Genomic DNA, 17085 nt, shown 5'->3' with positions numbered 1-17085 from the left:
AATTTTTATTAAGAATAAAAATAAAGTTGACAAAATAAAAATAATATTGACAGTAGTAGTATTTACAATAATACTAATTATTATTATTATTATTATTATTATTATTATTATTATTATTATTATATAGTTAGTCGTAGTAACATTATTATTATTATTATTATTATTATTATTATTATTATATAGTTCAAATCAAATCAAATCAACTTTATTTGTAGAGCACTTTTCCTGCAAGGAGATGCGACACAAAGTGCTTTCCAGAATTAAAACAATTACCACAATTAAAAAGGAAAACAATGAAGAAAAAAGAAAGCCCCTCCTTCCCACCCTCCATACTAGACCCACACACACACACACACCCACCTATACGGGTTTTTGTGAACTACAAGGACACCTCTCGCCAAACAAGTTTTTTGGTGTATTAGGGTGGCACCCCTTTCCGCTTGTTTCCCAGAGGTGTGGCATATATCAAAAAATTTGGTTTGGGCTGTACTCTGCAAATCTCACTTCAAAAGTCAGAAACACAAAAAGCAACGCAAGTTACAACAACCTGACACTACGACGACTTGTAAGGACAAAGTTAATGAGCTGCTAAACCCCGCCCATGACAAAAAGGAGAATTATAAGAACCAACTTGATTAATAAGGACTGTTGTTATACAACACACAAACACTGACACTAATGTGACTTGGAGGGTCACAGGTGACTTGCTGGAACATGGATTCACACAAACACAAAAATGAAAGTAATGTGCATTAATAGGTCACAACCAGTATATGAGGACAAATAGATGAACACAATACCATTGTGAAATTTAAAGACATACCTGATCTGTGGCATGTGTGTAAGACATCCTCAGTATACAATAGTCATTATCCACCTCGGGTAAAACCTATTAATACATATCTGATAGACAAAGACATTACACCAGGTATAACCAGTTGTTAAAGTTGTTAAAGAACCAACTTTATTTTTTGTGGCTTTGTCGCCACTTAACAGAGCTCAGCTCTTATCTTTTAACACATAAAAACAAAACATCATCTCTCTCTGTACTTATTGGTTCTTCCTCTTCAGTGTTATGCCACGATTTCTAACAAAATCTCTTATATTTTGAAGAGTGCGGTCGGCAAGAACATGATGCTCAGCGGTCTTGCACTGCTGGCACTGAATCATAGTGACGAGTTTACCATTGTTGATGTGATCTTTAAAATGTCTCATCACAGCTGCAACCTCAGCTGGAGACCATGGATGCTTTATTTTCCTCCTGGGATTGTCCACTCCAGCATTTTTGGTAATCGCTATAAAAAAGAAAGTACGTTGTAAACAAGAAACTAAACCCTTGATGAACAATTATTTCCTTTACATTTCTCATGCACCCTCTACATCATGTTCCTTTTCACATTTGAATACAGGTTATTCAATTGTGTCTGTACAGGTGTGATTTACCACTTTGTTCATGACGTTTTTTTTTCCTGCTGGACTTTTTCTTCCCATTATCCTCTAAAAAAACCCAGCAAATAAAACAGTATTAGTGTTTATAGAGTTAAAATTGTGTTGTTATGTAGCTTAATTATAGGTAATAAAGCCAAAACTCCAATAAAAAAATAAATAAAGGTCAAATTGTGTGCAATGACAATTATTCAATCAAATATAATAGAATTTAAAAAAAACAGCACACTGATTTTAGTTTTAAAATGTGGGGATGCTACTAATGCTTCCTAATTGCTTTTAAAAATTATATTTTTAAAGACCTTTAGATGTCCCTTCAAGAGCAGTGTCACCTATGAATGGAATATCAAACAAATGATTAGAATAGACCATAACAGCAGCACCAGCTGACCTGCAAGTAGTGGATCAGAAATGTGCATGCTTGGTGGACTGACACAGGATCATACCATCTGAGGCAGCTGAAGGGTTGTCAACAGGTTGTACAGTTCTCTCCTGTCCTGTAAAATATACATCACAGTTCACTTTAAGTCACCTTTTTACATAATATTTTAACCTGGCAACACAGCACATCTCTTGATGGTTAATCAATTATATCTCTGATCATACCACTAGAAGTCTTTAGAAGGGCAGAGTCATCTCTGAAGTCTGTGGAATATGAAACACCGATTTACGATAACCCTCCACACTTTTTGATTGTACTTACAATGTACGAAACAATGCTTGGTGGACTGACACAGGATCATACCATCTGAGGCAGCTGAAGGGTTGTTGACAGGTAGCACAGCTCTCTCCTGTCCTGTAAAATATACATCACAGTTTAAAATGGGTAATGTACTTCATGCAGGCAAGGTGCACAGATAATATTAAAAAACTATCAGTAGCACATGTCAATATTTGATATGCAAATCGGACAATGCCACTATAATAAGTGCAGATCCTCATTGTTTAATTAAAAAAGTCTTTATTTAGTAGAAGTGCCACTGACAAAAATGTATTAACTGGTTAGCCATTGACTGTGTGTATGTATTAGGTTTTCACATCTTCCATGGACAAAGTACAATCAAGAAGTTCAATGAAATAGGAAACAACTGAGTAAAGAGCAAACGGGAGGCACAGTCTTTGCGCTTCAGATGGTTTAATGCTGGCTACACTTTCATATTGCCCAAACACTATGAAACTATGGAAGATGTTAACATTCATCATGTTTCATTCGTTTTCAGTGTGACTACTGGGCATCAATTTCCAAATAAACCTTTGTGTATATACTCTGCTTCACGAGAGAGCATCATAGAACGCTCTACATGTGGATTTATATAATTTCACATATATTCCATCTTTTCATTCATCTAGCTGAACGTTTGAAGATTCTTGGTCATTTAGATAATAGGAAGTGCTATAGTAGGCAATTTGACTACTGGACATGGGTTGTCTACATTTAGCTACACCTACCCATGTCTGTTTGTGGATCTGAGGGCTGATCCTCTCCGTCAGCTTCACTTTCTTCACTTGCTTCAGAAGCAGTGAAGTCAAGGTTATCTGACAAACAAAAAAGATCAATTACTTTTTAACATTAACTTATTTTTATAATAAAGTCACTAAATTGTAGTCTGTAGACAAGTCATGTTTTGCTAAATATCATCAAGGAATAATTGCCTGTAAAATGTATGAAATGTTAATCTAGTTTAAACAATACCTTCTATCTCAATCTCTTCAAGAGTTTTGCCCTGAAGGTTTGTGATGGACCCCTTCTCCATGGCAAGCAGTAGCTTGGATATTTTGGCCAGCTGTGTTGTCGCCTCTGGAAGCCTGTAGTATTCTCTGTGGACACGAATATCATGGCCGAGGAAGTCCGCAACCTGGTCCAGTTCATGGTTTTTGAGGTTCAGGACCTGGGACAACGTTGCAACATGTTTGCGTAACTGGGTTGACCTCAGGAGTTCTGGGTTCTGAGCACCACACTCATTTGCATACGTCCTTAAACAATCCTGTCCTCTGTATGAAGTTAAACAGTGGGGCCTTCCAAACAAAAAAATGTTCTCCTCTGGAACTCCACATTCCTTCCTTTTTTTCAAGAGGAGTGTCAATGAATCAACCACGTCCGGTGATAGCAACACAGCAACTTTTCGTCCTCTTTTACCCCTAATTTCCACCCGGCTGAAATGTTCACAGAGTTTTTGTTCAAACTTTGTGAGGCCAAGAGCAACATCCTTATGGAGGGGTGTTGTGTCTCTTCCGATGAAGCTGTGTAATTGCATTTTTGCAACTTCACCTCCACGTCTTCGGTTGAATAATATGATCTTTGCCAAAGTTGCTCTGCAAAGTTCACCATACACTTGTGGTGAAGGCATCTTTCCCAGGTTCTCAGATGCCAAATCTGCTGTCTTTTCAAGATGCTGATGAAGACGTTGCACATCTTCAGTAAAAGGCAGGGTGGATGGCTTATTAAAGTGCGCCTCATTCAAGGTGGTCAAAGCAGTATGAGAGACAAGTTCAGACCACTTTGAGGTGTAAAGCTTTTTGAAAGTCTGGGTTGACTTTTTCAGCTCATTGTCTCCTGTCATTAAAGCTCTGCAATGGATGATGTCACTAATCTTTTGCAATGAATGACCCAACTTAAGTGCGAGGCTTGGCGTTTTGTAGCAATGCTTTTCTTCATCAAACCCAGACACCTTCTTGACTGCTTGGATAACTGAATGGAAATTTACAGGTCTTACGGCATCCTCAAGATTATATATGGAAAATTCTTTACACAGTATTAGTAGAAGTCTTCCAACTTCACGAAGCTTCTGCCGAATATATTCATATTTGGTGGGATCTTGACCATGTTTGTTGAAAAATGACTGCGCCAGCTGAAGAATGCAGAAGTCACTTCGCACAGCAGCAGAAATGTCATCATCTTTCATGACAGTTAACAGCTTCCACACACCTTGGGATATCTGTTGAGGTAGGCCTGACTCTGACATTGTGGCCAAGGACAGGATTCTAGTTCTTCCTTGCCCTTTGGTTTCTCCTGGTTTTGAGAGACATTTTTGAAGATGTCGCCACAGATGCCTCCGAAGATACAAAGCATGGCAATACGTACAATGCACATACTGTTTAACGTCTTGCACTTTCTTGGGTTTTCGTTTCATTTTCAGCACTCCAGTCCCACTTGTTAAAACATCTGTATTATGTTTATGATTTCCTTTGTTCCGTAGTATGTTCAGCTGTCTTTGTCGTTCTTTGGAGTGTTTTGGGAATGCTAAAACTTGAGCAACATCCACATTTGTCTTCTCATGGGTTTTCAGGTGACGAGTAATTTTTGACTGTGGTTTGCCACAAATGTAGCAATAATTTATCTTGCTTGCAGAAGAGGATATGCCTGAAGACTGTACATGGTGGTCTTCTCCAGTTTCTTCAGTGGTCTGAAATGTATCTTCAACACTGCCTTTCTGAACTTCAGGCTGAACCCCTCCTGAGGCTTGCTTGGAGTCATCACAAGTTTTCTCAAGCTGCAATGTAGTGTCTGCTTCTCTAACATCAGGTAATGTCACTTCATCTAAGAGGTGTTCTTGGGAAGGTGTGTTTTCCAGATTTTCAGAGGGAAGCTCAGTGCAGACCACTTCAATATCAGGCACTTCTTGAAAAGATTTTGAAGGCCCTAATGAAATATCTCCGGAATTCTCTGAGTCACTGGAAGAGTCAGGTACATATTCCTCATCTGATATCTCTTCACTTGAACTTGCTCCTTCAGTAACCTGATAGTGGGGGGGAAGATCACTGCACTGACCTTTTAAGAATTAATCAATACAATTTCTTAAATACACTTACAAATGGCCGGAATTCAGAGTCAGTCTTCATCCTCTTGACATAGCAGGATTTGTGCCAGAAGCAGGAGCAAACTAAACAGGTAATACAGACAGTGCATTTTACAATGCACTTTTTGCCCTCTGCACTGATTGTCTTTCTAAATCATGTTGTTCATACAAATTATCCTTTTTTCTACAGTCTAGCAGTTGTAGAACTGCAGTCTATTCAGTCAGTTGCAGTAATTGTGGTTTAGTAATAGATACATAGTGTATCTATACATGCACTCGCATTTTAACATGCATTTTCCTCATGAAGACGTAATACCAACCTTTACATCTCACACCAATCCATTTCAAGGCAGAAAAGGGTCCAGTACACAGGGCACATTTTTCCAAGCTCGGTACTACTGTGGAGACCAAGTCATGCTTACAGCCCTGTTGAACCCAACAACAAAAACAGTGACTTTAAAATTGCATCACAAATTTTAAAAGATTCAAATAAGTACAACAATAAGTATTACCACCTGATTGAAGATAAAAATTAATGAAATGTATTCCGTTAGCTCCAATGAATTAAAATGTAAATACAGTTGCATTAATTCTGTGTGTATAGGGCCCAAATATAGTCTTCATAATGTCTATACCTGACTAGGACACATACCGAAAACTGCGTGTGTGTAGCATTTAATGTTAGAACCCATCTCAGTAATATTCTTGTGTGTATAGGGTCCAAATATAGTCTTCATAATGTCTATACCTGACAAGGAGGGACACAAAGAGGACTGTGTATGTGTCACATTTAATGTTAGAAACCCATCTCAATAATATTCCTGTGTATAGGGCCCAAATATAGTCTTCATAATGTCTATACCTGACTAGGACACATACTGAGGACTGTGTGTGTGTAACATTTAATGTTAGAAACCCATCTCAATAATATTCCTGTGTATAGGGTCCAAATATAGTCTTCATAATGTCTATACCTGACTAGGACACATACTGAGGACTGTGTGTGTGTAACATTTAATGTTAGAAACCCATCTCAATAATATTCTTGTGTATAGGGTCCAAATATAGTCTTCATAATGTCTATACCTGACTAGGACACATACTGAGGACTGTGTGTGTGTAACATTTAATGTTAGAAACCCATCTCAATAATATTCCTGTGTATAGGGCCCAAATATAGTCTTCATAATGTCTATACCTGACTAGGACAGACACAAGGAGGACTGTGTGTGTGTAACATTTAATGTTAGAAACCCATCTCAATAATATTCCTGTGTATAGGGTCCAAATATAGTCTTCATAATGTCTATACCTGACTAGGACACATACTGAGGACTGCGTGTGTGTAACATTTAATGTTAGAAACCCATCTCAATAATATTCCTGTGTATAGGGCCCAGATATAGTCTTCATAATGTCTATACCTGACAAGGAGGGACAGAAGGAGGACTGCGTGTGTGTAACATTTAATGTTAGAAACCCATCTCAATTATTAAAAAAGTGTATAGGGTCCAAACATAGTCCTCTTTATGTCTATACCTGACTCGGTCTGTTCAATATTGACATTATCCAGCCAACAGTATTTTGTCCCTGCATAACATCAGACCTAGATTAGCATTCAGAATATAGAGTAAATCACCTGTTTATCATCGGTCAAGCAGTCAGATGTCTTGTTTGCATCAGCAGGTTGTGGATCTGTCTCAGTTTGGTTGTCCTGAAGAATAAGGGATAAGAATCACATTAAATAACCAGGTATGAACAAGAGCAGTTGTATGTAGTGAGTTACCATAAGAGGGATAATGTTCAAAAAAGTTGTTGTACACTCATTCATGTAAGCAGTTTAGTTTGATGTTTCAGATTCAGGAAACTTTATTTATCCCCAAAGGGGCAATTCATTTGTAGCTCACCAGCCATACATCAATCCACAATCACAACAGATTGACAACAACAATAGCAATAATTAAATTAAACAAGTCAGGAATATCAGCCATTGTCGTTAAATAATTCAGACACACACAAATATTTGTCACATGTACAAGTCTGACCTTTACATCCAGCTAATCTGAGAGAAAAACTATACCTAAAATCAGTGGAAATGAATTTACCTGTTCGTTGGTTTCACTCGGGGAAACACACATCTTGGCCTCTTCTGCATGGTAACCATCTGTGGCAGCTGATACCTTGTGACAGAAAAACAAAAGGCTTACATCATTTTAGCACAACAATTAATGTCTACCCCTGACCAGCACAACAATTAATGTCTACCCCTGACCAGCACAACAATTAATGTCAACCCTTGACCAGGGCAGAGAACCGTGTGTGTCGTATTTAAGGTTAGAAACTCATCTCAATAATATTACTATGTATAGGGTCCAAACAGACTCCTCATAACGTCTACACCTGACCAGGACAGACACACTGAGGACTGTGTATGTGTCACATTTAATGTTGGAAACTCATCTCAATAATACTACTCTCTATAGGGTCCAAACATAGAATCCTCTTTATGTCTATACCTGACTAGGACAGACACACTGAGGACTGTGTGTGTGTAACATTTGACAATAGAAACCCATCTCAATAATATTCCTGTGTATAGGGCCCAAATATAGTCTTCATAATGTCTATATCTGACCAGGACAGACAAACCGAGGACTGCGTGTGTGTAACATTTAATGTTAGAACCCATCTCAATAATATTCCTGTGTATAGGGTCCAAACATAGTCTTCATAATGTCTATACCTGACTAGGACAGACACAAGGAGGACTGTGTGTGTGTAACATTTAATGTTAGAAACCCATCTCAATAATATTCCTGTGTATAGGGCCCAAATATAGTCTTCATAATGTCGATACCTGACTAGGACACATACTGAGGACTGCGTGTGTGTAACATTTAATGTTAGAAACCCATCTCAATAATAATCCTGTGTATAGGGTCCAAATATAGTCTTCATAATGTCTATACCTGACTAGGACACATACTGAGGACTGCGTGTGTGTAACATTTAATGTTAGAAACCCATCTCAATAATATTCCTGTGTATAGGGTCCAGATATAGTCTTCATAATGTCTATACCTGACTAGGACACATACTGAGGACTGTGTGTGTGTAACATTTAATGTTAGAAACCCATCTCAATAATATTCCTGTGTATAGGGTCCAAATATAGTCTTCATAATGTCTATACCTGACTAGGACACATACTGAGGACTGTGTGTGTGTAACATTTAATGTTAGAAACCCATCTCAATAATATTCCTGTGTATAGGGTCCAAATATAGTCTTCATTATGTCTATACCTGACTAGGACACATACTGAGGACTGCGTGTGTGTAACATTTAATGTTAGAAACCCATCTCAATAATATTCCTGTGTATAGGGTCCAAATATAGTCCTCATAATGTCTATACCTGACTAGGACACATACTGAGGACTGCGTGTGTGTAACATTTAATGTTAGAAACCCATCTCAATAATATTCCTGTGTATAGGGTCCAAATATAGTCTTCATAATGTCTATACCTGACTAGGACACATACTGAGGACTGCGTGTGTGTAACATTTAATGTTAGAAACCCATCTCAATAATATTCCTGTGTATAGGGCCCAGATATAGTCTTCATAATGTCTATACCTGACAAGGAGGGACAGAAGGAGGACTGCGTGTGTGTAACATTTAATGTTAGAAACCCATCTCAATTATTAAAAAAGTGTATAGGGTCCAAACATAGTCCTCTTTATGTCTATACCTGACTCGGTCTGTTCAATATTGACATTATCCAGCCAACAGTATTTTGTCCCTGCATAACATCAGACCTAGATTAGCATTCAGAATATAGAGTAAATCACCTGTTTATCATCGGTCAAGCAGTCAGATGTCTTGTTTGCATCAGCAGGTTGTGGATCTGTCTCAGTTTGGTTGTCCTGAAGAATAAGGGATAAAAATCACATTAAATAACCAGGTATGAACAAGAGCACCAGTTGTATGTAGTGAGTTACCATAAGAGGGACGATGTTCAAAAAAGTTGTTGTACACTCATTCATGTAAGCAGTTTAGTTTGATGTTTCAGATTCAGAAAACTTTATTTATCCCCAAAGGGGCAATTCATTTGTAGCTCACCAGCCATACATCAATCCACAATCACAACAGATTGACAACAACAATGGCAATAATTAAATTAAACAAGTCGGGAATATCAGCCATTGTCGTTAAATAATTCAGACACACACAAATATTTGTCACATGTACAAGTCTGACCTTTACATCCAGCTAATCTGAGAGAAAAACTATACCTAAAATCAGTGGAAATGAATTTACCTGTTCGTTGGTTTCACTCGGGGAAACACACATCTTGGCCTCTTCTGCATGGTAACCATCTGTGGCAGCTGATACCTTGTGACAGAAAAACAAAAGGCTTACATCATTTTAGCACAACAGACAGTAACTGCTAATATCAGAGTTCAAAACACAATTCTGTATCATATTGATGACTGTAATATGGTGCAGTGGTAACTGTTAGTGTGAACATAGATGATGTGATGTAGACAAATTTAACACTTAGCAGTATCCATAATGAGTCCTCAGTATGTGTAAACAGGATGGACACATCGAGCAAAGTCACATACAGTAAGTACATCCAGCCAACAAAGTTTTATCAACATTGATCAACATTCAGAATATGAGTAAGTCACCTGTTTGTCATCGATCAAGGAGTTAGATGTCATGGTCACAGAAGCATGTTGTGGATCTGCCTCAGTTATGTTCTCCTGAAAAATAAGGTGTGACATCTTATCAAATACTTATTTTGGACAGCATGATCGCAATATGATTCAAGTCATCTGTGAAGGAGTCCGATGACATGGTTGCAACAGCAGGTTGTGGATCTCCTTCAGTTGTGATCTTGTCAAAACACATCTGATTAATGATTTAATTATATATATATATATATATATATATATATTATAATTATAATTCAATAATACATTTTGCATACCTGTTATAGCACACAAGTAGTGAGCAAAGAAAACAAATATATATCTAGGAACAATTGGTCTGACTTCAGTATATTTTTAGTTTAATTAAATGGTTGGATACAACATTCCTAATTCCACAATGTATTGGACTCATCTAATGTCGCCAAGATCTCTCTTTTACTGTAAAATCTTTTACCATCAGCAACATTTACCTTGTCAGTTGCAATTATTTTTCCATGGCTGACCAAATCCCCAGAACAAACCGGCTCCTTCACTGTGGGACACTGAAAATAATACAAGGAAGCAATTACCTGTGTACCTGTGATAACATTGTCAAATGGTTTAGTAGAAGGAATAGAAATACAATAAAAGTATTGATATACCATATTCATTTTGTAATATGACATGGCACACTTGTTTTCTCCTGTGCATAGTAAACTATAAAATTATAGAAGATCCACACAGGAATGTGTTAGTATTTTGTCAAATTCCATCTGTACCTTTAACCTCCATGGCCAGTCAGAGTCTCCGTAATTGTATGTTATCTCTTCACCAGGCTTGATGTCCGTTGTTGCAAATAGACACAAATGAGGCTGCCCATTGACAGTGATCGTCTTCATTTTGCTATTTGGGCTCACATTATCATCGTTTACAAGTCGGCCGAGGGAGTCATCCTCTTGAGCAGCATCAACACTAAAATTACAAAAAATGACTAAATGAATAACTCTGTTATTGTAATTTTTGTTGAATAGTTTTTCTGTGTAAAACGACATACTGCAAGTTATGTGTGACAATATACATACCACAAATTCTTTCCATTATACCGAAATTCAAACATGAACACCTTGAGGGCATCATGGTATATATGTAGCCTGTTTTCATGTTCTTGTTTAGATATGACCTGTCCTCGATATTCGATGAGGAACTCTCCTTTCTCAAAATGCCGCTTGCTGAATACTCCTCGACCTAAAAAATAAAAAAGACAAAGGGTCAAAGTTTTGAGATTAGCACAAGATTTAATTCATGCTAAACCATCTTGTAACTCACCTTTGAATGAATTTATAAAACGGATATCAAATCCATCCTTGTCCTTTCCTAAGGATGCAAAGTATGCAGCCTCTTCTTTTGGTTTTACTTTCACCCTCTGCGGCCTCATTGCCTCGCTTTGTTTCAATAAAGATGATGCCTTTGATCAATAAATAAGAACTTAAGTATGGCAGTTTTACCTGTTACCAAACATTTTACATCTAACTTTTTGTCATAGTGCAATAGTGCAAGTAAAACATTTTAAACACTGTTCCCCCTTAAGTCAAGGATCAAGACAGAAACATCAACTCACTTGCTGTTTCTGTTTAACTAAACTAAACTAGATTAAGACCATCTGAAATTTACATCAGGTGCATGCATTGTCACCTACATTATATTTTAATACATACCACTTACTTTGTGACAAAAGAACAAGCATAGGAAGTCATGTCTTTTAGTTTGTATTAAAAGTGAATTTAGCAGGTTAAAAAACACAAGGCACAATATCTACTTGTGCTGTTAGGTATAATATATTTGTTTCAAAGACTAAATGAAAACTTATATGCTTAATGCTAACATGTGCTTGTGTACCTAACATGTACCTAGCTCTTTAAATAGCTCTTTAAGCTAGGCTAGCATACCATGTCGTGCTAACATAAATTAACCAGTTAGTATGTTAAGATAGTACTAGCTGGTTTACATGCTGTTGACATACAGTGTTCTCCTTACTGGGATTGCAAACTTTATGGACTTGAAACATAGTAGTGTGCTTTCATTCTTACCTCGTGTCTCCAGTGCAGTAGACAATTAAATGGCAGCGTGTTCACGCTGTAGCAGGAAGCCAGGAAGCTTGGGGCTGCAGCTCATTGGCTGATTAGCGGTCACCTCATCGGTGTTGAGAATTTAAATACACACAATTGACAAAATCCTACATTATGAGGACCCTCTACCAGTCAGCCAATCAGGACGAAGTAAATACACAACTTTTCTGTCACAATCCGTAATTGTGGGTACCTTCCGCCCGGCAGCCAATCAGAAGCTTTAAAATTTACACAAGTGTGAATAATTCATCAGGGGTGCAATACCAGGACTTGGCTACAGGGGTGCTAGAGCGATACACAGATTTTACACAAATTCTGGTATATGTGTATTGTGAGGACTTTTGGAGAAAATTTGGTTTTCAGCTTTTTAGACCCATAGAAACACTTCTACGTTGGCAGAATTATGAGGACACCGACCCTGTCCTCATAATTCAAAATGTCCTCACAGTGTTGCGTGTATTCTTGTCAAATGTCCTCATAATTCACAAAAACAAACACATCCACCCACACACACACACACGCAAGCACACAATCACCCACATTAGGGAGAGTTAATTAGGGGGAGTTAATAGTAGTAACATTATTATTATTATTATTATTATTATATAATAACAGTAGTAACAGTAATATAACAGTAATAAAACATTAGTATAATAGTAATATAACAGTAGTATAACATTAGTATAACAATAGTATAACATTATTATTATTATATTATTATATAATAACAGTAGTAACAGTAATATAACAGTAGTATAACATTAGTATAATAGTAATATAACAGTAGTATAACATTAGTATAACATTAGTATAACATTATTATTATTATTATTATATTATTATATTATTATATATTTATAATTATTTTTTTTATAATTATATAATAATAATAATAATGTTATACTACTACTGTCAATATTTTTATTTTGTCAACTTTATTTTTGTTTTTAATAAAAAGTAATTATTAGTTATTATTATTATTAGTTATATTATTAATAATAATATCATGGCACCATTGCAGCTACATATTTGTTTGTGTATCAATATTTATTTCATGCGTGTTTTATTTTATTAGTTAAATGCATGCATTAAATGCGTACAAGCATAATGTATGGAAGTAGTATAATGTACAGTATATTGAGGGAATTAGTGAGGAAAACAATGCCGTAATTTAACACTGTGTTGATTATGTGCGACATAAAACACAGTGGTCATATTTGAAAAGGTGCTGACTTCCTCTCCCCCATGCAGGAGACGCATGAATGTTTCATCTCCTAAAATCTCCCAACTGGATCCTCCGCGCTCTCAGTGTGATTAGGGGCCATTTCAAAGAACAAGAGTTCAGATTTGTTGCTAATTTGACCAAATTGATGCCAATAAGTAGCACGGCCCAGCAGGCGTGTCGCCCCCATGCTGTTGTGTCGCCCACAGGCATAAATACTAAGTAAGAGGTCACAAGAGAAGAAGAAGAAGAAGACGTATGCAGGGCTAGACTACACAGAGACAAGCCACCCAGCCTTGGGCACCGTAATCCAGGATCCATTAAAGTGTGACTGATGCCATTCTTTTTGGGTCTTATGACTGGATATGTGGCCTACGGGGATGGCGCTCTTTTAATGCGGGACGGGGACACAGCCACGGCCACAGCAGGCTCCCAAAACCAGCCTCATCCTGTCTCTCGTACTGGAATGTGCCAATGACATGTCACAAGTATTATTTTACACCGATAATATTTCCAATATGTTATCAGGGTAGCATCATGGAAAACCTGTACGCTATTTCTTCAATGTTTACTTTTTGTTTCTGTGTGGTCGTTTATTTGTATTTTTTTGCTACATTCCTGTTTATTGTTTGGAAGGTGAAAACTATTTATCTTAAAAAGCGTAAACAAAGAGAATTTTCCAGCGCCTGATGCCTGTGGCACGAGCAGCGTATGATTAAATCTAACAGTGGGTGGTATATGCAAGCTTTCATCACTAGCCAATATATCATGGCTGCCCCCCCACACAAACGGCGAAATGGATAAGGCTTCCCGACCACAACGTTGAGGTTATGCAAAGCTTGGCTAGTTAGAATAGACACTTGTGTATACACTTTATTAGGTACACTGGCACAGTCCAATGCAGTGCACTTTCTTGCACAATACTGCTAACTAAAAGGCTGTTTGGACTTTTGGATGTCAGTATTTAGACTGTGTAGGCGTTCCCTTAATGTTGAAATACGGCCTCGACACGTCACTCTTCAAGCGGCTTTACTCTGACATGGTTTTTCAAAAATATGTATATATATTCTTTGCCGTTTATCCTCACCAAGGCCGCGGGTATGCTGGTGACAAAACATGTTCTAAAAATATTATTTAAAAAGGAAATAAAAACTGAAAATATGGAAAAAATCAGTGTTAAGAATAAAATCAAAATCATGGTGAGAAATTCATTCATTCATTCATTCATTTTCTACCGCTTATCCTCATGAGGGTTGTGGGGGGTGCTAGAGCCACAACATGTTCTAAAAATATCATTTAAAAAGGAATTAAAAACAGAAAATATGGAAAAATCAGTGTTAAGAATAAAATCAAAATATTAAAAAATTCATTCATTTTCTACCGCTTATCCTCACGAGAGTCGCGGGGTATGCTGGAGCCACAACATGTTCTAAAAATATCATTTAAAAAGGAAATAAAAACAGAAAATATGGAAAAGTCAGTGTTAGAATAAAGTCAAAATATTAAAAAAGTCATGGAGGGAAATTCATTTATTCATTCATTCATTCATTTTCTACTGCTTATCCTCACGAAGGTCGCAGGGTATGCTGGAGCCACAACATGTTCTAAAAATATCATTTAAAAAGGAATTATATTTCAATATAAAATATATAAATATATTAGAATATTAAAATAAAATAAAAAATATAAATATAAATGTAAAAATAAAAACATGGGAAAATCAGTGTTAAGAATAAAATCAAAATATTAAAACAAATAATGGAGGGAAATGTGTTTTTTTTTAATATTATGAGAAAAAAACTAAACAACAACCAATAAAATATCGGTGGCAAAGTTCATTCATTCATTTTTCACTATGTAAAAAGCTGTGGGACACATATTACTGTCAATTTTATCATAAGTCCCCTAAGGATCGTTGCCGTCCCACATGATGATGCTTGAACTGTGAGATGTACTGTAGTACTTTTGTAGTACTTTTGTTGCTGTTTGACTGCTCTTATGAGTATTTTGCACTGTCAGTTCTGAGCAGGATCACAACTCAGGGATTTGCTTAAGCAGCTATACGGTTTCATCCTTGTAAGCCCTGATAAGGGGGTGCGGGGGGGGGGGGGGGGTCTCACTCTACAAATCCCGTCGACCCCCAGCTGTGTCAAATTCCCCTCACTGATCATTTCAAGCCCCGCAGAAGCCGAAAGACGGCTCTCCATCCTCAGAAACTTCTCTTTAATGGTTAATGTGCCCACCTGCGGTGCCCCCCAGCGTGGGACAATTGTTCAAAAAACGGGTCCAAGTGACTGCGGGCTATGCCCCCTGTTTGAGGTCTTGCACCCCGGTGTTTTTCGGGGCTAGTTGTCTCGAACCCGCATAATGATTGATTGACCGTGCAAGTCATGAAACCGCTACGACCCAAAAAAAATCTAAGAGAGAAGCGGCGTCAGGATCCGTACGTAACTCCAGTAGTCTGATCACATCATTAGGCATTGACCCCTCTGACCCGGGACTCCGGGAGACTGAGCTGTTTCCAAGGGAACCAACCAGAGCACTGATGAGAACCTAAGGGGGAGCCCAGTCTGAGAGCCGGTCTAGATAATGCAAATGAAGAGTCACGCAGTGAAACAAAATGGCTTAATTGTACTTGCTGAGTCACAAAGGCGGGAGGGAGGTTACGCTTCCTCCCATAGATTATTGTAATCCTCCTGTAATCGCTTCTTCTCATGGGAGCCTTTTTTTTTTTTTGCTTGACAGTTGGACAAATTTAACAGGATGTACGGCTCGGCGTCGAAGAAACGATATTACACAGGCGGCAGGTATCCGTTTGTGTCTCCGTGATGCGTTTCCAGTGCTCGCCTGCGCTACAATGGCCGCCACGTCAAGTCTTTTCATTGCTTTCAAAGTGTTCCCCTTCTATTCTCCCTCTGGAGCAACCAAGGCCAGGCGGGTCTTTTCTAGCTTTTGACAGGAAGCTCATGATTTCAAACGTAACGCCTCATGCATAATGAATGAGCTGATGCAGGATGTGAGGGCCGTGCATCCACAGAGCACCTGGGCTAAACAAAGATGCCCTTTTCTGCCACGGGGAATTGGTGCCCTTGGTACCCGCAGTCCCCAGTCGCCCGGCTCGCGCCCAGCTGCGTTGCATTCAAGGCTCAGCACGCGCATTCATCTCGTCAAAGTTGACTCCCGAAAGTGACATAAAGAGCTCTTTATGGCTTTATTAATGACGGCGTTAAAAGCTGAAGAGACAAATGTTGTCGGGGCGAGTTGGTGTGTCTGTGGATGCACATAAGGCACCGCTTTTTAGTTGCAATGGTTCTTTCAATGCTAATCGTAACACTGACTTTCTTGCCAGGAAGTGGAAGCCATGTAGAAATGAGTAGGGAGGTCTGATAATTTTTGGTACTGATAATTATCAGGCCGATATCAGCATAAAAATAAAATATTTGTTGACAAGTTAGATGCTGTAGCGACTTGAGACAGGTGCTAGGTAGAAAGCTACCAAGCTAACCAATTAGCCTCAAATGTATTTCTTAACTTAAGAAGCCATGTACCACTTCCACACGGAATGGGAGGAGAACTTTTTTGCACTCTATTATGTAGGGGATATGGTTTTTTCCATCTTTTCTGTCATTACTGCCACCTAGTGACCAGAATACTACTTACCGCTTGTATTTCAATATTCATTCATTCATTCATTTTCTACCGCTTTTCCTCATGAGGGTCGCGGGGGTGCTGGAGCCTATCCCAGCTGTCTTCGGGTCAGAGGCAGGGTACACCCTGGACTGGTGGCCAGCC

At 38.0% G+C, this 17085-nt stretch overlaps 1 protein-coding gene across 1 annotated transcript; it reads right to left on the bottom strand.

Annotated features, from left to right (window-relative positions):
• Positions 1-372: 372 nt before the first annotated feature.
• Positions 373-12057, bottom strand: LOC131103019 (uncharacterized). Its single transcript, XM_058048844.1, has 20 exons — positions 12033-12057; positions 11272-11410; positions 11028-11190; positions 10725-10917; positions 10437-10508; positions 9943-10017; positions 9569-9643; positions 9100-9174; positions 7349-7423; positions 6883-6957; positions 5564-5669; positions 5257-5327; positions 3140-5183; positions 2896-2982; positions 2192-2242; positions 2053-2091; positions 1893-1943; positions 1749-1778; positions 1444-1497; positions 373-1295 (listed from the first exon to the last, which is right to left on the bottom strand). Exons 2-20 carry the CDS (start codon positions 11378-11380, stop codon positions 1051-1053), a joined length of 3690 nt encoding a protein of 1229 aa, XP_057904827.1. The 5' UTR covers positions 11381-11410; positions 12033-12057; the 3' UTR covers positions 373-1050.
• Positions 12058-17085: the final 5028 nt, after the last annotated feature.

The sequence above is a fragment of the Doryrhamphus excisus genome, chromosome 15 (assembly GCF_030265055.1).
Source record: "Doryrhamphus excisus isolate RoL2022-K1 chromosome 15, RoL_Dexc_1.0, whole genome shotgun sequence".
Lineage (NCBI taxonomy): Eukaryota > Metazoa > Chordata > Actinopteri > Syngnathiformes > Syngnathidae > Doryrhamphus > Doryrhamphus excisus.
Note: the sequence above shows the minus strand (reverse complement) of the source record. Positions and strands in the feature narration are given on the sequence as shown.

Coding starts and splice junctions, on each gene's coding strand:
- LOC131103019 (XM_058048844.1), bottom strand. CDS start 11,380: ATGAGGCCGCAGAGGGTGAAAGTAAAACCAAAAGAAGAGGCTGCATAC. Junction 9,644..9,942: donor CCTTGATCGATGACAAACAG/GTGACTTACTCA, acceptor TTCTGTCACAAG/GTATCAGCTGCCACAGATGG. Junction 2,092..2,191: donor CCCTTCAGCTGCCTCAGATG/GTATGATCCTGT, acceptor CATATTCCACAG/ACTTCAGAGATGACTCTGCC.